General features: G+C 38.3%; 1 protein-coding gene across 1 annotated transcript in view; it reads left to right on the top strand.

The window, feature by feature from the left end:
• Positions 1-19955, top strand: part of TDRD9 (tudor domain containing 9) — a 58316-nt gene that overhangs the window by 22450 nt on the left and 15911 nt on the right. Inside the window, exons 7-21 of the mRNA XM_082058538.1 lie at positions 794-848; positions 1000-1084; positions 1772-1829; positions 2436-2540; positions 4551-4648; positions 5042-5173; positions 5856-6018; positions 6101-6164; positions 6663-6726; positions 10918-10962; positions 11897-11950; positions 14271-14387; positions 15357-15464; positions 18919-19019; positions 19754-19921. Of these exons, the coding sequence (XP_081914664.1) occupies positions 794-848; positions 1000-1084; positions 1772-1829; positions 2436-2540; positions 4551-4648; positions 5042-5173; positions 5856-6018; positions 6101-6164; positions 6663-6726; positions 10918-10962; positions 11897-11950; positions 14271-14387; positions 15357-15464; positions 18919-19019; positions 19754-19921 (1417 nt within the window). The remainder of the gene's footprint in view (positions 1-793; positions 849-999; positions 1085-1771; positions 1830-2435; positions 2541-4550; positions 4649-5041; positions 5174-5855; positions 6019-6100; positions 6165-6662; positions 6727-10917; positions 10963-11896; positions 11951-14270; positions 14388-15356; positions 15465-18918; positions 19020-19753; positions 19922-19955) is intronic.

Here is a 19955-nt window from a genome sequence, read left to right as displayed (position 1 = left end):
CTGAAGATATTTCTCTTCCTCCACTTGCATTTGTCTTCCTCCCTTCTCACCTCTGAAGTAACAGTCAGCTAAAGAGGGCAGGAACATCCAGGTGCTCAAACTACATTTAGCCTCCTTACTGAAAGTTGCAGTAATCCTGTATTGCGGTTACAGAGTGATTTTGGTTTTAATGTCCAACAAGGGAAGCCCAGTGCTGGACAGATTTCTGAAAACAAGGCTTTTGGAATCGCAGTCTCAGTAAGAAGTAAAATAGGTTTCTCAGAAAGGCTTATGCCTGTAGAGGCATTTAGGAAGACAGCAAAAATCCCTTAATTGTAAGATTTCCCCTGGCAGATGTGATATCTGTGCCACAGAGAACAGGCACTTGAGCTGCTAAAGGGAAGACGGCTAAGGCAGAAATAGGTAGCTTTATTTCTTTTTCCTCTCAGCCCTGCAGAATGTTTTGTTTGAAATACCCAAATTTGTTTGAAATACCCAGATTTATCCTAAACCAGACATTCCACGTGCGGTGAGTGTTATCAGTTGTAAGGAATTGAAACGAGGCCTAATAATGGGACACTGGCAGATGGCCTGATATTGTGTAAAATTATGCAAAATGACCCTTGGAAAATGACTTAGTGTTTCAGTAACTCATTATTACATTTACTATTTAACTCTTCTGCTATTTTATTATATGGTTAAAAGGAGGTAATAATGAAAGTAAATTGAGAATTTAAATAGATGTGAGAGCTGGTTTTAGAATTATTAGTGATTACTAAAACAAAAACAATCTCTTGATTACTTTTTTTCCTAGGTATGAATGAAATAACCAAGATGCACTCACGTCTCTCAAATATGTTTAACAAAAGGTAAGTTAGACAGCATTTGTTTCAGGTCAATTAAACTCAAACATGAATACTTCAACTGTATGAGTTCTAAGTACATAATATGATTTAGCACAGAGGTGTCATTATTTATGTTCTTGCATCAGTAAATATTTCACTAATATGTTTTCTTTAGGTGGCAAGTGTACCCCCTTCACTCGCACGTGACATTAGAGGAACAAAGTAATGTCTTTTTGGCTGCAGTTCCTGGCTACAGAAAAGTAAATACTATTGCATCATTTTTTATTAAGTGGGTGAAACCTTTAGCTAAAGTAATAATAGCAAATAATAATGTGTATAAATTCGTGTTAGCACTGTCAGCTCAAACTGTTGTGTGAGGACAAAGCAGTTTTGTTTTTTCAAGATGTAAACTGATTGTCTTTCTTACCTTGCTGTTGCTTTAACTGGTGTTTAGACCTTAAAAGAAGTGCAGTAACAGGAAATTATCCTTAAATTATTGCGTGATGCTATTTTTCTCCTTCGGAATAGTTCATGCATGTCGATTCTTGCACCCGGGTGAGGGTGGTGTGCTGCTGGGGCACTGCATGGCAAAGTAGTCCCCTGGTGTGGGGGTCTCTCACCTGCTTTGTACCCCACATTTTGACTTGTGTCTTGGTTTTCTTTATCACTGCTCGTAGTGTGATGTTTTGTTACAATGAAGGCATAAGGAAATATTTCTCTTCTTCTCTATATTGTCCTATACTATTCTACTTTATTATGCTTTTTCAATCTTAGGAAACACAAATAGATGTTCTCTTGTGTTCTATTGCTTTTTTATGTGCAGCAGCAGAAGTACTGTGTTGCCATTACATTTATATTTCTTCATAGCAAGTTGGATTTTTCATGTAGAAACATTAATATTTTTCTTACTCATTTGTTGCTTTTTTTTTTTTTTCTTGAAAACTCAGATAATTTTATCTACAAACATAGCTGAGAGCTCTGTAACAGTTCCAGATGTTAAGTATGGTAAGTCACCTGATTGTGGATACACTGTGTTTGTACTGTTTTCCTTACTTGCGCCAGCCTAACCTCCATAACGTGTCACGGTTTTACAAAACTTTCCTGTTGGGGTTTAATTTTGACAGTTATTGGATTCTTTCACAGCAGGAACCATTTTAAATCCAAATATACGAACAAAGAGTAGAGCTACTGAGCTGTTGATTCTAACCTTTATTGAAGGGGAGAAAAAATTAAATGCAGTAACAAGCAGAATCATACCTCATGTCACAAGTACCTTAAGCTTTTTGTTGACATTCTAACTATATTTTAAAATAATTGCATCAGATTAAGCAAATTCTGATATAGAACGTCTAAATGCAGAAATTATTACTTTTTAATGCTTGTCATCTTCACTAACTGTTTGTTATATTTATGTTAAAAAACATTTGCCGTTTTGAAAGTATTCAGAGTGTCCTGTGTCTGGTTGTTTATAAATCTTGTGTTCTCCTTGTAGGTTTTCAAATAATTGAAACTTTCCTTTTCTGATAACACAAAATCAACCAGTATTTTTTCCAGTGCCATGAGGATAAATTGTCCTGTAATAATACTAGATTTTTTTTTTCTTAATCTCAGTGATAGATTTCTGCTTAACTAGAACTTTGGTTTGTGATGAGGAAACTAATTACCAAAGTCTGAGACTTTGCTGGGCATCTAAAATAAACTGTAATCAAAGAAAAGGTAAGATGAAGACAGGTAATGGAAAGGAATTTTAGAAGCTAACCTTCATGGAGAATTCTGTGTTACTTTTCATTTTATAACAGTAAAAACATAGATTATTTTTGCATTAATAGTTTAGACAAAAATGTCATTCTTTACCATGTCAGGATATTAAAATGTGATTAAAGAATTATGCCTGAATCTTTTATTTTGTTCAAGTATTTTTCCAGATGAACATTTTGTATTTTAGTGAAAAATATAAAATTCACGGACCATAAAACTTATGAGGTTTCTTTCTTATTTAATGGTAACTTTTTTTTTAATCAGGGGATGCTTTTAAAAAGGGGAGGTGGGTAGTGCTAGATAGTTAACTGTGTGTTTCAGAAGTGAAAGAAGCTTTCATGTCTATTTGTCATTCTTAAATCAGTTGAAATATCCACAGCAGTGTTTCTAGTGTAGACCAGCATTTGTACCAAAGGGTCAATAAGATTTCATACCAGCTCTTCTAGTCAGACAGTACTCTTAAATACCAAAATGTTTTACTTTGATTCAAAAAGAGTACTAAAATTAACAGTAGTGACATCTTTTAGCTATAAAAGTATCCTAGTTTTTAAATACTATGAGAACTTCACAATTACAGCTTGTGGTGGGTTGTCTTTGGTAGGACTCCAGATGCCACCAAGCTGCTCTATCGCTGCCCCTTCCTCAGGTGGGTGGGGAAGAAAAACTATGAAAGTCTCCTGGGTCAAGATAAGGACAGGGAGAGATCACTCTCCAGTTACCATCACAGGCAAAACAGACTCAACTTAGGGAAAGTAATTTAATTTGTTACCAATCAAATCAGAGTAGGGTAATGAGAAATAAAACCAAATCTTAAAAACACCTTCTCCCCACCCCTCCTTTCTTCCCATGCTCAACTTCACTCCCAGTTTTTATACCTCCCCAGAGCAACACAGGGGGACACAGGGAATGGGGGTTGTGGTTGATTCATCACATGTTGTCTCTGTCGCTCCTTTCTCCTCACTCTCTTCCCCTGCTCCAGTGTGGGGTCCCTCCCACAGGAGACAGTTCTCCATGAGCTTCTCCAATGTGGGTTCTGCCCACAGGCTGCTGTTCTTTATAAACTGCTCCAGCATGGGTCCCTTCCGTGGGATGCAGCCCTTCAGGAATAGGCTGCTCCAATGTGGGTCCCCCACAGGGTCACAAGTCCTGCCCGCAAACCTGCTCCAGCCTGGGCTCCTCTCTCCATGGGCCACAGGTCCTGCCAGGAGCCTGCTCCAGTGTGGGCTTCTCATGGGGTCCCAGCCTCCTTCGGGCATCCACCTTCTCCGGTGTGGGGTCCTCCATGGGCTGCAGGTGGATCTCTGCTCCACTACGGACCTTCGGATAGACTTTCTGAATCAGTGTGTTTCCTATAAATAGTAAATCATAAAGAGGTTTTGCTCTTTGTCATGGTGTCTTCAAAGTTGTTTATAGAGAGGATTTTTTTGCTAGCAATAGAGTCAATTAGGAAATTTAAGTATATTTATTGTGTGAAGAAATGCAAATGCAAATTGTATTTACTCTGCATGTAGAATCTTCCATTTGTGGATATGCTAAAACTTGCATTGACATATTTATCAATATTAAATTTATATTGGAATATATATAGGAATTTATATAGGAATTGCCTTTTCCTGATTTTGAGGAAGTGTATTTTAGTACAGTGTTTGTTATATCTTTTCAACTGAGAAAGATGAATGCTGATTTGAGGGGAGTTAAAGGGATATTTGGTTGAAATACTTAAGTAACTCTTTTGTTAGTTCCTGCTGCTATGGAAGGAAAATTATTTCATCCGATCCTTATGTCGGAGAGGATAGACAGAATGTCTCCAGTGGGCCTGTCAGCATCAAGAGAGCAGAATACTGGTCAGCCTGCAGCATCAGCTGTCGTGTGCTGCTCAGCTGCCCAGAAGGCTCGTACATGGATGGTTTTTAAACAGCCTGAAACGTGGGCAGTTTGCAAACTGGTGACTTGTTCTTTTATGTGAAGGTCGTGCTGGACGTGTTTCCAAAGGGTATTGTTACAGGCTTGTATACAAGGAGTTCTGGACAGACTGTATTCCAGAGAAGTCAATACCTGAGATACTGGTAAGACTTTTGGGGAACATTCAGATTTTTTATTATTTTTTTTTTAATGTATATAGTCATAGCAGAGACAATAAAAATAAGTTTTACTTTTCCTCAAGCCAGTGTATGGTTTAGATAGTTACTAATAACTGTAACACTGAATAGAATTCAGGTTGATAAATAGTTGACAAAGACCATTCCACATAGTTTTCTTCATAGAGGAGAGATGCGTTATAGCAGCAGAATTAGTGTGAACTAGAAATAGGCAATCTGTTCAAAAGAAAAATATCCTGAGTTACACAAAATTAAATTTAGGTTTTGCTAAATCATAAACTTTTAACTTACTTTTCATATAAAAGATTTTGTCACACTTCCCATGGGGGGAAAGTAACAATAACATTGTCTTCTCTTCAGCGTTGTCCTTTGGGAACTACAGTCTTAAAAATAAAGAAGCTTGATATGGGGGCACCAAAAGCCTTGCTGGCAACAGCTCTTTCTCCACCCAGTATACGTGACATTGAACGCACTATACTTCAGCTCAAAGAGGTAGGCATACCTTTAATGTGGTAAAATCAAGGTAATAAAAATGCACTGTAGAAGTGTTTTTCTTGATATTTAAGGTAGTAGTAGCCTTAACTGGAACTGAAGTGGGAATCTAGAGAATCTTTTCTCACATTTGACAGTTGTTTGTTTATGGTCCTCTTCAGCATAATTTCTACAGTTACATTGTTAAAACAGGATTATAATTTCATCAGGGAGTATTGGTACTGTTTGTGAACTAGAATTTGTGGTGTGGAAAAATAGAAAAAAACTAAGAACTTGAACTCTGTAAGTGAAATTTTTTATTAATAAGTAGCAAGATCACACTCTTACACCTTATGTTAAATAGGGGTCAGCTTGAAGAACCCCTTCTGACCTGTACAAAGAAGTTGGTGATTTTGCTTTTCAATTATAAAGTTCATATGGGGTAGAACATTAATTGCATTAAACTTTTTATTTTCCAAAGTGCATAAGAAATTGTATTTCTCTGCGGTGACTCTTTTTACGTCCAGGATATGTAGTAGAAGCTTTGGTTTCAAAATACTGGGCTTTTAAAATTGATTTAAGAACTTCAGCGGTTTTGATACTGATTATTGTGTTGCCTAGAGGTAATTACTTCTTGTCTTCTTACAAGGTGGTCTTACATTTACTTCAGCTCTTATAAGTGAATACATTTTAATTTCTGTAGCTGGGAGCACTTACAACTTGTGTGCAAACAGAAGAAAATCCACATGATGGTGAGCTGACTTTCATGGGAAGGGTATTGGCACAGTTGCCAGTGGATCTGCATCTTGGAAAACTGATAGTCCTTGGGCATGTCTTCAGGTGCTTGGAAGAATGCCTTATTATAGGTAACTGAAAGAGAATATGTGAGAACATTTATCTAAAAACAAGCGATGTGCAGGTTTTAATTTTGATCTGGTTTTGTTGCAGCTGCAGCGCTCTCTTTGCGGAATTTTTTTGTAGCACGTTTCAAACAGCATGTCGATGGATACAGGTATTAACCTACATATTTTACAACTTCCTGACTACTTTTGGGGGTGGAAGAGTAAGGTGACCACTAAATATATATATATTTTTTTTTCATGTCATGACTCTAATTTTCTGTCAAGGTGCCAAGCAGCGCTAGAAGAAGCTTTTCCAGGGCAACTGAGATACTGAAATCTATTTACGTGTGAACTAATTAATATCACAGAGCTCACTCATCCTTTTCTGAGTACAAGACCTCATTCTTCAGCTTTTCCTTTCTGATCTAAACATGTGGCACAGTGCCTCATCAAAATGTTTTTTAAAACAATAAATGAAATAATCCTTCCTATCCTGCTCAGACAGTTTACCTTCAGCAAGGAGCTGTGAACAAGAGCAAATACCTACAAGTAAATATATTGACCTTGTTTATTGAAGTCCTGGAAGGTGTTAAGTGTAGCATTCTGAGCTGTATAATACATTCAATATTTGAAAAAAATATTGTTGATAATGCCTCTTGTTTTTCTAGGAACAAACTGTTTTTTGCTGGGAATAGTAAGAGTGACTGTATTGCAATTGTGAATGCGTTTAAGGTAAGTCTTTTTTCCAGATTACCTTCCAGTGAAATTTGATAGACAAAGACAGAGTTTCTCACCTGTTTATGGTCAGAGCAGCATTTGAGCTTCAAAGTTGTTTAAAGTTGCTAAAACCTTCAGGTTACTCCTAGCTACTTAGTGATACTTTCTGAAGGCTGTCCTACTGTGTAACACTACTAGTTCTGATGCGTTAATTTTTACCACTGTGAAGGTGCTGCACAAGTTTGCACCAAAGTAAGGTAGCAAGAAATGGGTAAAAATGGGTTGCAAAGCTCAGTTTCTGGGTGTATTCCCTACTTTTCCATCTCCTATGGCTTTCAAGATATTTGTTCTATTAAGCAGAATGGAGAACAGCAGGAGTGTAGAAAGAGTGGGAGCATGCTGCTTATCTCAGTCTTCTGTTAGCTGGAAGTAGGGGCAGATTTTGAACAAGACAGAAATGAGAAGCTCAGGTTCTCCTGACCCCCTGTGATCCTTTCAATCAAGGAGCTGTTTTACATGGGGAGGCAGATTCTTTCTGATCCAGAAGGATTTACCCATGTCATTCCAGCTACTATAGAATTGATGTCTCATTGCCTCCAACAGAAGAAATGGTGGCTAACCAGTCAGCAGAATGAAGTTTCTGGAATTATAGTAATAAGGTGCTGAACAAGTTTCTAATGCAGCATATCTGCTCTCTCTGTGCTCCTGAGGATCCCACTGCAGCTGTTACAAATCTGGTTATGAGATTGAAGTCTTCTGAACTGTAACACTTACCAGTACTGTGTCTTCTCGTGCTTCTTTTAAAGATCTGCTTAGTTTATTTTCTTGTGTCTTAATACTTTATATACATGTGCTTTGCTTCAAGACTTCTTCCCCAATTGTCTCTAGATGTTTTTAGGAGGGAATGATAAAAGCCCTGTCATGGGCAGCAAGAAATTTGTATTTACCCAAACATGTCTTCCAAATTATAGATACTGAGAGATACAGCCTGCAGTGGTTCAGGCATGTCTTTGATCATAATGAGTTCTGCTTCCTAATAAGCCAATGTTTTTTAGAAAAATACCATTTTTGGGGGGCAAAATATTTTTTGTCAACCTTGGAGGTGTTCAAATGCCATTGAATTAAAGTGATTAATTTGTTAAAAATTAATTTTACAAATATTTATTAACTTATCTAGACAGGTAAGCTTGTCTCCTATGCGTTGCTCAATTAGCAGTAATCAGGATAAAATTCCAGTAAGAAAGAATGTATTCTAGGTTTTCCAGAGTGTTCCTTACTTGTTCTGGAAAGAAGCTTCATCTTTCGCCAAATAATATTTGTGTGGACAATGTCCTATTTCAGTAAGAACAGATTTACACAGGGACATTCTTTAGTTGAGGCAAATACTGATGGCTGCAAAATCACACTGAGCTGTTGTGGTGTGAACTTGCTTCATTCCACTGGCTAAAAGCTACACTACAAGTTATAGCAGGTTCTCTCTTTTCTCTGTACTGTTTTGCTTCAGGTCTGCTTATTTATCCTTGTGGGCTTGCAGTGTTTGTAAAGGATTGTTAGTGTCAGCCTAAAGCGGGACTGAGGTGTTTTGTCTCAGGCCATGAATGACCTGATGACTTTTCCAAAATGACTGTAGCTTTCCTGGCACTGTGCTTTTTTTTGTAGGCAATCCACTAATAATCACAGGAAATTCTGGTTTAGGATAACTCCACAGCTTTTGTTGTATTTTTATCATTAATTTTACAGCTTTTCTGTGGCATTTATCTCTCTGTCGTAATAAACAAAAATAAAATGCTGAAAATGCGGTGATATTAGTAGCTCCCCTCTAACCAAGGGCAGTTCGGACTGGTAAATTCTAGTGCAGAATGAGTTTGGTGTCTTTTCTCCAGAGTTCATAGGTTTGACTTTGTAATTCTTTATTCTGTCCAAATATGATGTTTCTGTGCTCTGGGGAGGTCGGTGCCCAGCACCATGGACAGGGGTCGGTGCCCAGCACCATGGACAGGGGTCGGCGCCCAGCACCATGGACAGGGGTTGGTCCCCGCAGTTGTTGCCAGCGGGGCTGCTCCAGCACAGCACAGATTTCTTGCTGATAGAGGAACTGACTATTCAAAAATCCAGCATTTTACATTATGGATGGTCTGACATATTCTGTAGTCTTCCAGAGACTCTAAAATATTCAACTGCAGATTTATTCCATTTCGTGTATGTTGGCCTTTTTTCACTTTGGTGAGAACTGATTTGTTTTTCTGTACTCTGGTGTCAGAATTCATGAACCACACACAGGCACGTATGCCGCGTGTACCCACTGATCCTGAGGCTCAAGCATCATCTTTTTTTTAATTCCCCTTATTCTGTTATATACAATATTTTCCTCATATCCTGGTAATCTGAAGGTGTTATTTCTATAAACCAGTGTGGTGTCCTAGAGAATAAACACAAACATTTAAACAGAGCTTCCTATTCAGTGTCTATGTGTGAGTGATGTGAAAGTTTTATGTTTTGAATGGTTATTGGGAAAGAACTTGTTTTCAAACTCCCTGGTTCAGGTTAATTTCTTCCAGGGTAGGCAGAGTTCTGTGAATCACTAGCGTATCTTTTTTAAGCCCTTGCTTATGGAAAGTTTTCAGTGAATTAGAAAAGGTCAAAAGCTTTGGCAGAGAAGGAGGAGAATCTGAGGAAGTAAAGGCTAATCAGCCTGGTTTGAGTGATACTACTTAAAAAAAGAGAGAGTTTTCAAAAGAAAAAATAATGTCATATAAGTGGCATTTATTTTCTGACATATAAGGCTTGGATATGGAAGTGGTGGGTGTCAAAAGCATTCTTTAAAATCAGTACATCAGACAGCCTCAGTCAAGGTAGGGGAATGCAGTCTGGCTGTTCAGCTGTGCCCACAGTAAGCTGGAAAATTGTGCTGTGAGGTTGCTTGCTGTCAAACTAGAAGAAGTCGATTCTGTAGGCATCTGTCACAGATTTGCTGCCTAAAAATGAAATTATTTTCATTAATATGCTGGGTATGTTAATTTCTCTTCCAGCCCTGTTTTCTGGGAGGCATCCATGTCAGAATTGTATCTGAGTCAGTCAGTTCACTTACTTTTGTCTCAAAACAAGGAGAAAAGAAAGGTTGTGAAAGTAGCCCGCTTTATTTCAGCATCAAATCAAAGCATCCAAGGTGTTCTATTTATGAATGTTTGCATGTGGTTTAATACTCAGTCCCTTCCTTTCAGAAAACTAGGTGGACAGCCTGTGTTATCAGGTGGCTGCTTTACCTCTTCCAACACAAATCATGACTTACTCCTTTAAAGCCTTGGAACATAACATGCCCGGTTTGCTTTTGGAACGTGCCAAGATCCAGAATCTCTAAGCTAAATCTAGAAATTGAGTGACCTAAATGCTGTGTTTCCAATTTCGTTGCAGGATCTGATGGCAGGTCTGAGGCAGAATACGTAATTGCAGTTTATCCAGTAGCGTTTAAACTCGTTTTCAGTCTGTAGATGCAGCATTGCGTGCCGTAACCTCTAAGCTGACTTGAAGGCAGAATGGTTGTCTTCCTACAGCAATTCTTGTTCTTTAGCATGGAGTGGTACAACATTTATAGCCTTGCGGTGCTTTCAGCCCTCCAGTGATGCTTTCTTAGAATTACATTTTACAGCCACACCTCTTCATGTGCTCACATATGAGCAAATGAAGACACAGAGTTCTTACCCATGTGCAACAAAATAGAGTAAAACTATTCATAAGAGTGAGAAATATTTATGTCTGCTTAGGAAGCCACCAGGCAAGCATCTTACTAAACTAGATTCATTAAATAATTAAGGCTGGAAAGAACCTCAGGATGTCTGTAGGTCAGTCTCTTGCTCAGAGCAGATTCAGCTGTGAAGTCAGTCAAAGTTACTCACGGTTTTATAGGCAATATCCCCAAAAACCTGATCCAACTTGGCCCTGCTTTGTGGGATGTTGGAACAATTGATCTGAAGAATTCTCTTCCAACCTAAATCATTGTGATCCAGGTTTCCTTACTCTTTTTTGTGCTTAAATATTTGTAGTCTTTGTTAGCCTGAGGGTCTCTCTCGTTTTTAAATCAGTGTCAAAAATTACCTTCAGTATAGTATGGAAAAAACTTCATAGCTTTAAATGTCACATTAATATTTGTAATAATTATTGTAAAAGGACTACAGTTTGTGCCTGAATACTACACCATTTCTTTCTTAGGCATGGCAGGACTGCAGACAAAGAGGGGAGCTGAGACATCCCAAGGTTAGTTAAATTTTATTTCTTCTTTTCTATTCAAGGTTGGTAGCTTCAGTGCTGGACTATTTTATATTCTTAGTAAGGAATTTTTGCTAGCAATCCTCCTTTATAATAGTTATGATTTTTCATAAATAAATAGAAGCATAGGGTTTCAGAGAACATGAGTCTTGGTATCCAGTGCTGAGTATTTGAAGGCAATCCATTACGTAGTCCCTTTCACGGATGGATCAACAATGGCTACAGGGTCTGAAATCCAAGCTGAAAGGGAAATTGAGCTGTACTTCAAAGAAATATTTTAATACATGTACATAAGTATCTCTTTTTTAAGCAGCACACAAATCTTCCACCTCCCCCCTAGAAAGAACCTGAAAGATGAAACATCGTTATGTGCATCAGTCACAAAAAACAGTAATATGCACACAATAACTGCCTCCAGTCTCTCTTGTATGTAAAAGATAAAACTCTTCTTATTTTTCCGCTTCTTTCAGAGCATAATATGCTTCAAGAACACCAGTGTGTAACATACACTGAGTTATAATGAGTAGCCAAGATGGCCAGAATCTGTCTGATAGAATTATGCATCCAGATAAAGAAGTTCTGTTTTTTTGGAAGAAGTGGCCATCTTAAAGTGTTCTGTAGTAGCAGCACGGAGGAGTTGGATGTGTGGCTTTATATGAAAAATTTAGATGACCCACAGCTGCACTGGTGATAACCAAAGTATTGTTCATTAGTCAAATATATAATTGTCTTATATTTTCATGCATGTCATAATGCTTGATTGATATGGATGCGAAGAAAGCTGTGAAATCAGATCAAGTTCTTCCATCACTGTATGTAACTGTTGCTTGTGTCTACACAGAAGAATATGAGGGAAATCTTACTAGCAGGAGAAGAAACAAGTTTAACAATTTTTGTTTTATGTTTTCACGTTCTTTTCCAGGAAGAGCTTGAATGGGGTCGATCAAATGGTATTCATATCAAGAAACTCAGAGAGGTAAGAGGAAATAATCATTTTTATAAGCAGAATGACTTAACTTTCCTTATGTTCTACAAATGTTAAAATCTTGTACATGCCTTCTGTATTATGTATCTATCAAATATTTTCTTTAAATGAATGGAAAATCTTTAGGTTTTGTTTCTTTGGGGAGGAGAGATGGTACTGTTTGGAGTTGTCAGAGAATATCAGGACTCCAGGTACAATTTAAGACAGATGAGGCAGAAGCTTTATTAACTACGGTCATAGTGAGCAAATGTTTGGGCAGCATTCCCCCCCCGATCCTCTGTTTTCTCTCAAGAGGTTGCAGAGACCCTGTTTATGTACCTTTCAAAGAAAGGAGAGAGATGAGGAAGATAATTGTTATGTTAACAAAGCTCTGTGTGCATTCTAGTGAAGAATGGACTTCAGATAATCATTTATATGTTAATAAGTCCGAATAGAATAGAGTCCTTTTGGTTGGAAGAGACCCTCAGGGTCATTGAGTCCAAACATAAGCTAACCTAAGTCTGGCACTAAACCATGTCCCTAAGAACCTCATCTAAATGCCTTTTAAGCACCTGCAGGGATGGTGACTCCACCACTGCCCTGGGCGGCCTGTTCCAATGCCTGACAACCCTTTCTGGGAATAATTTTTTCCTAATACCCAATCTGAACCTCCCCTGGCGCAACTTGAGGCCGTTTCCTCTTGTCCTGTCACTTGCTACTTGGGAGAAGAGACCAACACCCTTTATGCTACCGTACCTGGGAGGGATGGACTCTTTAAATTGTTTGTTAATTGCCATAATTGACAGTATGGAGAGATGGTTCTTCGTGGAGCCCCTAGGAGTAACACATCCAGTATGGTCTTAGCTCAGAAGTTGGGATTGGAAACAGTCACAAACTGCTAACTTAGAGACAAAAGGAATTTTTCTTTTGTTAGAATAAACATCTTAGCCCGACCTCTCATGTCTTACATATTACTAATTTTCCATCCACAAAGTGGTGTAAAATTATTAGCCATTAAACATATTTTTAACATTTTTTTAAGAGATCTCCAGTATTATTTGCTAATTCTATAGGTCTCTGAGATACACTGAAAATTTGTGGGGCTTTGTTGCTAACATTACTGCAGCAATTAATGAAAACTACATCAGTAAAGAGCTTCAAGCTTGATGTGATGTGTTGAGACAGAAAATAAGTAAAACTTGTGAACAACTCTGATAGGCAGAGCACGGCCTTGCCTGTTACTCCAGCGAGTCATACCTGTGGCTTGAGCAATGTAGGGCCTGTGTTCAAAAAGCACAGGGAAAAACAACAACAACAACTTTTCATAGTAAGCAACCATCTGGATAAGAAACGCCACTAGTTTTTTAGCTTGTATATCTGATAACAAGGAAAAAAATATGACAAAAAAAGGAAATTATGTAAAATTGGGGAGCTGAAGGGTCAGTTTTCTATGACAACCTCCTGGATAGTTTGTATTCTCTTGGCTCAATGTCAGATAATTCAAGAAGAGGTTGTGTGTGATGTAATAGTTCGGGAGTTTAAAATGGACACCTACACTAACACCTGTTGAGAAGATTTGGGGTATTTTGTCTGCCACACTTTCAGATACTAACTCTATAATACCTTAGGGAAGTAGATTTGCAGAACTGAGGTGACTACACAGACTGGTTTCTCATTATGGTAGCTGTTCTATGAGGAAAATAACAGGATCTTTAGTATTCTAAAACTGACAGCAGCAGAAAGGAGAATGTAGATGTGAAGCAGCTGAGTGGACTGTGTGTAGTCAGAGGACCCGTGGCTGCTTACAGAAGCTGCTTGGAAGTGCGTAGGATTGAAAGCTTCACAGAGCATGTTTTGCTGTAGGACAGAATTTGGTCTCACTTAAAATCTTTGCAGTTGTCTGCTGAACGGGGGGTGCAGCCTGTCTGCTCACTGCTACAGTTAGTGCAGAACTCCAGCTTGGTGTTAGTGTGTTTCTTACCTTTTAAGATGTAAACCCAAGATTATTTAAATGCAGAACCATTATACCATCTTGTAAAAGGTTATCTAGTTTTTTTCTTAAGTTTGTTCTATATGATATATGCATAAGATGCTTTGTAAATACAAAATCCTATTTTGTAAAGAGATGTCAAGAAAACTGCTTGCGTCACAGTACTGAAATAATTTTCTGAGGCAGAGATGCTCAACGCCGCTTTAAGTGAAGTGCACACTAGTGTCAGCTAAAAAGGAAAGGGAGTTTGCCCACTTGTTTAAGAGTTCTACTAACAGATTTTATTTTTATCTGTGGATGGGTTTGATCTGTTTAATATGAAACTTTGAGTTCAAATTTCAGGTGGCAGAGTTATTTTATGACTTGAAGGAGCGAGTCAGAGCATTTAACATGTGTGTTAATGATCAACCATGTGCTCTGGGTCAGGAAAGTGTCTACAAACAACGCTTCATTTTGCAGGTAATGCTTTATTGGCTCTTCAGGGGAGAGCCATTATTTACAAAATTTATGACTAGATTTTTATATACTAGTATTTATGAACTAGTATCACACCTGTGTTTCAAAATTCTCTGCAAATTAAGATTGCAGCTGAAAGAAAAACATTTCTTTTTGAAAACTTAGGAGGACAACTAATGTTTCTTTTAATGGTTCGGAATTCACAGGAAGTTGGTCCTCTGGCTGTCCCTTCACTTCTGACAGTTCATCAAAATAAAACCAAGTCATACTGAGATGAATTGAATTGCGTATCTAGACTAATCTTTGTTAAAGTCACAAATACACTCTAAAGAAGGATGGTTTGTGTTGGAAGGCCAGGAGCTAACAGTTTTGAAAATGATGTTTTCTCTTGTTTTGAGTACTCTATTTGGATCACCACTGGCTTGGTTAGTTACGGGGGTGGGGGAGGAAATTAAGTGTCTTTCACCTATTGTCAAATTTCCATTTAAATTTATTGTCTTACTTGGACTGATCAGTAGTGATTTTCTTTTCACAGACCTATATGTTTGTTTCAGTGGCAACTGGCTTTACTGTATAAGCAGTGAACTTTTCAGAGCTGAATTGTTAAATACTGTAAGATGTAACATGAAAACTGAAGGAGATTCATGTAGCTATTTATGTGAATTTATTTAAAATTGAGGCTCTTGTTCAAATCAGGGATAACAATTATAGTTTTCATAGAGCAAGTCTGCATACAAAAATATTGAAATGTTGTAAAATTATTCCAAAGGTGAACTCTCTTTATAAAAAGAATATTTTTAATATTTTGTATGAATTAATGTTTTGTCCAAAATTAGACTAATTCCTGGAAAGAGACAGGAAAAAATATTCACATGAAGATCTATCAGAATCTCTTTATGTTGGTAGCGTATCTCTTTTCAATAAATTGAATATGAATCTGCAGTGTTTTACAAAATACTTTATTGATTTCAGGTTGTAATAGCTGGTGCTTTCTATCCAAACTACTTTACTTTTGGAAAATGTGAAGAAGTACTTGCTGTGAGAGACCTTGATGGCAAAGATCCAAAAACCACTGTACTGGTACGTTAAAAAGGCAAATGAAACTCAAGAATCAACTCATAAAAATACATACTGTTGGGTGGTATTTTCAAGTTTGTTTGGTTTTTGTGGGTTTTTTTTCCTGTCCTTGGCAAGGACAGGGATAATTATCTCTGATTCTCACTCGATACGTTCTCACCCATCTCTGTTTCTTCCAATATAGTAAACATTGTGTGGGTGGGCAGTTTAAGAATTTCTACTGAGAATTGCTTCTATGCATTTGATTGCTGGTCTTGTACAGGCAAACAATTTTCATAAAACAAATAAAAGATTTGAAAAATAGAACAGGACTGTCAAGGGTACTTTTTAGTGAGTGTTTATGAAATGTGTTGTTGCAACTCTAATGTTACTCTTTTGTAATCTCCTACTTGGTAGTGCATGGCATACCTGCTTATTGCTTTAAGATTACTCAGATGTTGCACTCTGCTTTCCTTTTATCTTTTAGGAATATTTTTGTCTGATAAAATAAGTGCAAGTTTGAAATGGCTGTGCTGATTCTGCGGTATAGTACACAGTTTAAACAGGTGCTTGCATTAGGTATAACTGTGCAAAATAACCCTGACCTATGCTTAAAGAATGCAAACCAACAAACCAGTGAGCCTCAAAGAATACACTTGTATTGTCGCGAGAGAAAATAGATGAAAAAGTGGGAGAGAAACTCATAAAAGCTTGCTGCCGAGGAATTTTTTCATGCTTTACTGCTTACCCAAGAAGGCTCGTTCTATACTATAGCAGATGCTGGCATGGCAAAACATGTGCACAAACACATTTGTGTATGGTTTTGAGGTTTTTAAGATTGCTTCAGGATATCGAAGAAAAAAAAATGCCCTGTTTAACAGACTAGACCCAGTCTTGTGGAATAAAGACAAGATTAGTCTTGCCACAGCAACATTGATTAAGATTAAACTCTTCGATCTTATGAGCTATTTACTTTTAACGTGTGTAACTTTTGATCTGTTTATATATCAACTGCTTGTTATCTTGAAGAAGGAAGAAGTAGCTGCTGTGTTTTCATCATTGTAAATGATCTTCTGGGCACAAGTGCTGCAAGTTCCTCAAGCTCTTAATTTGAGAGATTTATCTTATAGCCATATGATGCTCCTAATGGTGTGTGCCAAAGATATAAAAGGCAATAATTCCTCCCAGTTTCTGGTCTCGCTAAATCATCTTGTCTTGAGGCAGTTTCTGCAGTCAGACCTAGGCTGTGTTTTTGTCCAGCAGCTGATCTTAGTACTGTAACTTCAAGGCATATGAAGATTTTCTAAAAATAATCTATTCTTCACTGTCTAAGGTTGTAACAACCAAAAAGAAGAATAGACAGTTGTATAGCCCCTGAAAAATAGTTGAAAGTCCAGAAGTTTGAACTTGCTATTTAGGAGTTCTGTGATTCTATATTAAAGCAAGGTCCCCTATGAGAGATGATTGGGTAAGAATGAGATACAGATACAGCTGTTTAAGGTAGGAGAAAGTGATTCTGTTGCTTTGCAGTTAGTTTTCAAGCTAGTTTAGCTCACAGAATTGGTGAAATGCATGACTCTCTCTTGTTGCCTTGGTCATACGTGGTAAAGTCATAATCCATTATAGCTAGCTATTTATGATCTATGGAATCCACTATACTTAACATTGTGCAACCCAGTATACTTAACTGGAATGTTATTCTTAACAGAATGCCTTTGAAAAGCTCTTGCACCTCCAGTAACTTCAGCAATTTGTGGTGGTTTCAGGATTAAAAGTCAAGAAGAATAACAAAATCACTTAATTCAATTTGGAAGAGACCTCATGAAGTCATCTAGACTGATGACAAGGTCAAAGCAGGATTAGTGAATTCAAACCATGTTGCTTAGGCCTTTGCCCACTTGGGTTTGGAAAAGCTCTGGGGATGGAGATTCTGCAGCTTCCCATAGGATCCCACCTACCAGTTCCCTGAATAAACCAAACTGTGCTGTGCTGGACTTCAGGATGTTTATTGTGCTACTTGTCTTCCCCTTTCTCCTCAGGATCTTGAGCTCCTCTCTTTCCTGGTTGCTCTGGCCCGGGCTGCTGTGATTATCACTTCACTAACAAGTTCTGCATTGTTCACTCATAGATCCAGAAGAGCCCTGTTCAGCTCATGACTGGGGTTAAGAAGTTACTTTCAACACCCTTCAGAAATCCGGGAGCTTGTGTCCAGCCCTTGTAGCAGGTTATCGGGGAGCTCATTGCCTCCCTCTAAGGTGCAGGGTCTGTGGTCTGGAAACTTGTGCACGTTGCCTAAAGATTGTCGGCTTCATCCTGACTGATGTTCTGTTACCAACTTCATTGTTACCCTTACTGACCTCTTGTCCTGACCCAGAAGAGCTGGGTTGTGCCATTGCCTACTCCACGTAAGAGCAACTTAGATTTGACCTACTCCTCAACACAGGGCAGACTAGGAGGTTGCTCTTTGTCATCCCTAAGCAGCACGTATCCTTCTGTAAGTGCTCTCCAGTTGTGCAAGCTGTGCCACCATACCTCAGGAACTCAGTACATGGAAGTTCTCCCAGAACATGTAGCTCCTCCTGTTTCCCAGGCTATGCACACTGCCCAGTTCCCAGTGGTGGACAAGGAGGTGTAGGAGGTCATTGCTTTTCTGTTACAAGGAAAAAGAGGGACACCAGACAGCTTCTAGGAAAAAAAAATCAAAGAAATACATATAATTGCAAATGAAGCTGCCATTGCAGTGTTCTGTCACTCTCAACTGGGAAGAAGTTTCTTCTCATATTTAAGTGGAACCTCCTATGTTCCAGTTTGTACCCATTGCCCCATGTCTTATTGTTGATCATCACCGAGAAGAGCCTGGCTCCATCCTCCCGACACTCACCCTTTACATATTTATAAACATTAATGAGGTCACCCCTCAGTCTCCTCCAAGCTGAAGAGACCCAGCTCCCTCAGCCTTTCCTCACACGGGAGATGCTCCACTCCCTTCATCATCTTTGTTGCCCTGCGCTGGACTCTCTCCAGCACTTCCCTGTCCTTCTGGAACTGAGGGGCCCAGAACTGGAACAGGCTGCCCAGGGAGGTTGTGGAGTCTCCTTCTCTGGAGACATTCAAAACCTGCCTGGACACCTTCCTGTGTAACCTCATCTGGGTGTTCCTGCTCCGGCAGGGGGATTGGACTGGATGATCTTTCGAGGTCCCTTCCAATCCCTGACATTCTGTGATTCTGTGATTGATAGTTAGAAAACACTTATCTACTGGTTTTGAAGTAGTAGGACAGCATTAGGAGCGAAACTCTGATTTTACTGTTTTTTTGAGATTTTTGAATTCAATTTACTATATAGCATTTTTGGAATTTGGGTGTTAGATTGTGTGTCACTATTGCAGTGCAAGTGAAGGATGAAGGCAACTATTTAGGTGAACTTAATACATTGAAATGACTTAATGTATCTATATTCAAACTTATTTTTCTTAACAGCTGAAGAATATTCCTCCTTATGGATATCTATACCATAAACAGTTGCAGTCACTGTTTAGACAGTGTGGGCAGGTAAAATCTATTACCTATGATGGATCAAAGTAAGTATAAAATACTTCAGGTATCCTGCCTTTCTTATATTCTCAGTTTTTAATCTAGTAATCAGTTTCTTTATCAATGGTACACTGATAAAAGGAGTTTATTTCTTCTCATCTCCTTAGAATCAGTCATTTATTTTTAAATTATTGGCTAGAGTAAGGAGGGTGGGTTTGAACTTTGATATACATTGGTTGGAATAACATTAGATAAACTATTACAGCTGAGTTAGAGACTGCCTTCTGCTTTGTCTCTTCTGTTGTATAACACTGGATCGTAATTGCAGCCAATCTGTCTGTATTTATTTCTAACCTGTAAACTGAATTCAGCTTATTTGTACAGTCAGATGGCTTTGCACAAAGTGCATGTGACTGGCTGTTTTGGCTAATCTTGTGGCTAACTTTGGACTGCAGCTGCCCGAACTTGAATTCATGTAGCGCCTTTTCCAATTTTTAATTCTTATTCGCATGTGTTTTCACATCCTTTCTATTTGTGTTAAACACACTCAGTAAATTGGGCATGTGCTTCTGAGAAAGTTTCCTTATAACCATCACCATAATTGAAGTTCTAAGGTGCATATGAGCAGTAGGCAAAGCTTGTGGGGAACCTACATTTACTGTTTGCTGCCCTGCTAAGATAAAGACGGGGAGAAGAAATGGCTCTTCTGGGTTTTTTGTGGGGTTTTGATTCCTCATCAGGTATCTATTGCTACTTTATTTGGTGGGGTTTTTTTGAACAGGGCTTTTGTGGAGTTCTCCCGTAACCCAGTGGAGGGCTTTAAGGTTCTTCCTGCAGTGTACCTCTCAGTCAAGATGTCACAGCTGAAAATTCCCCTTGAGCTGAACGTTCATTATCCAGGCGATATTGAAAGGCAATTGCCAGATGTGAGAGCTGTGAAATCTCTAAGGTAATTGTGTTGCGTATGGAAAATGGGTTTCTTT

The sequence above is a fragment of the Streptopelia decaocto genome, assembly GCF_964273445.1.
Source record: "Streptopelia decaocto genome assembly, chromosome: 7".
Taxonomy (NCBI): domain Eukaryota; kingdom Metazoa; phylum Chordata; class Aves; order Columbiformes; family Columbidae; genus Streptopelia; species Streptopelia decaocto.
Note: the sequence above shows the minus strand (reverse complement) of the source record. Positions and strands in the feature narration are given on the sequence as shown.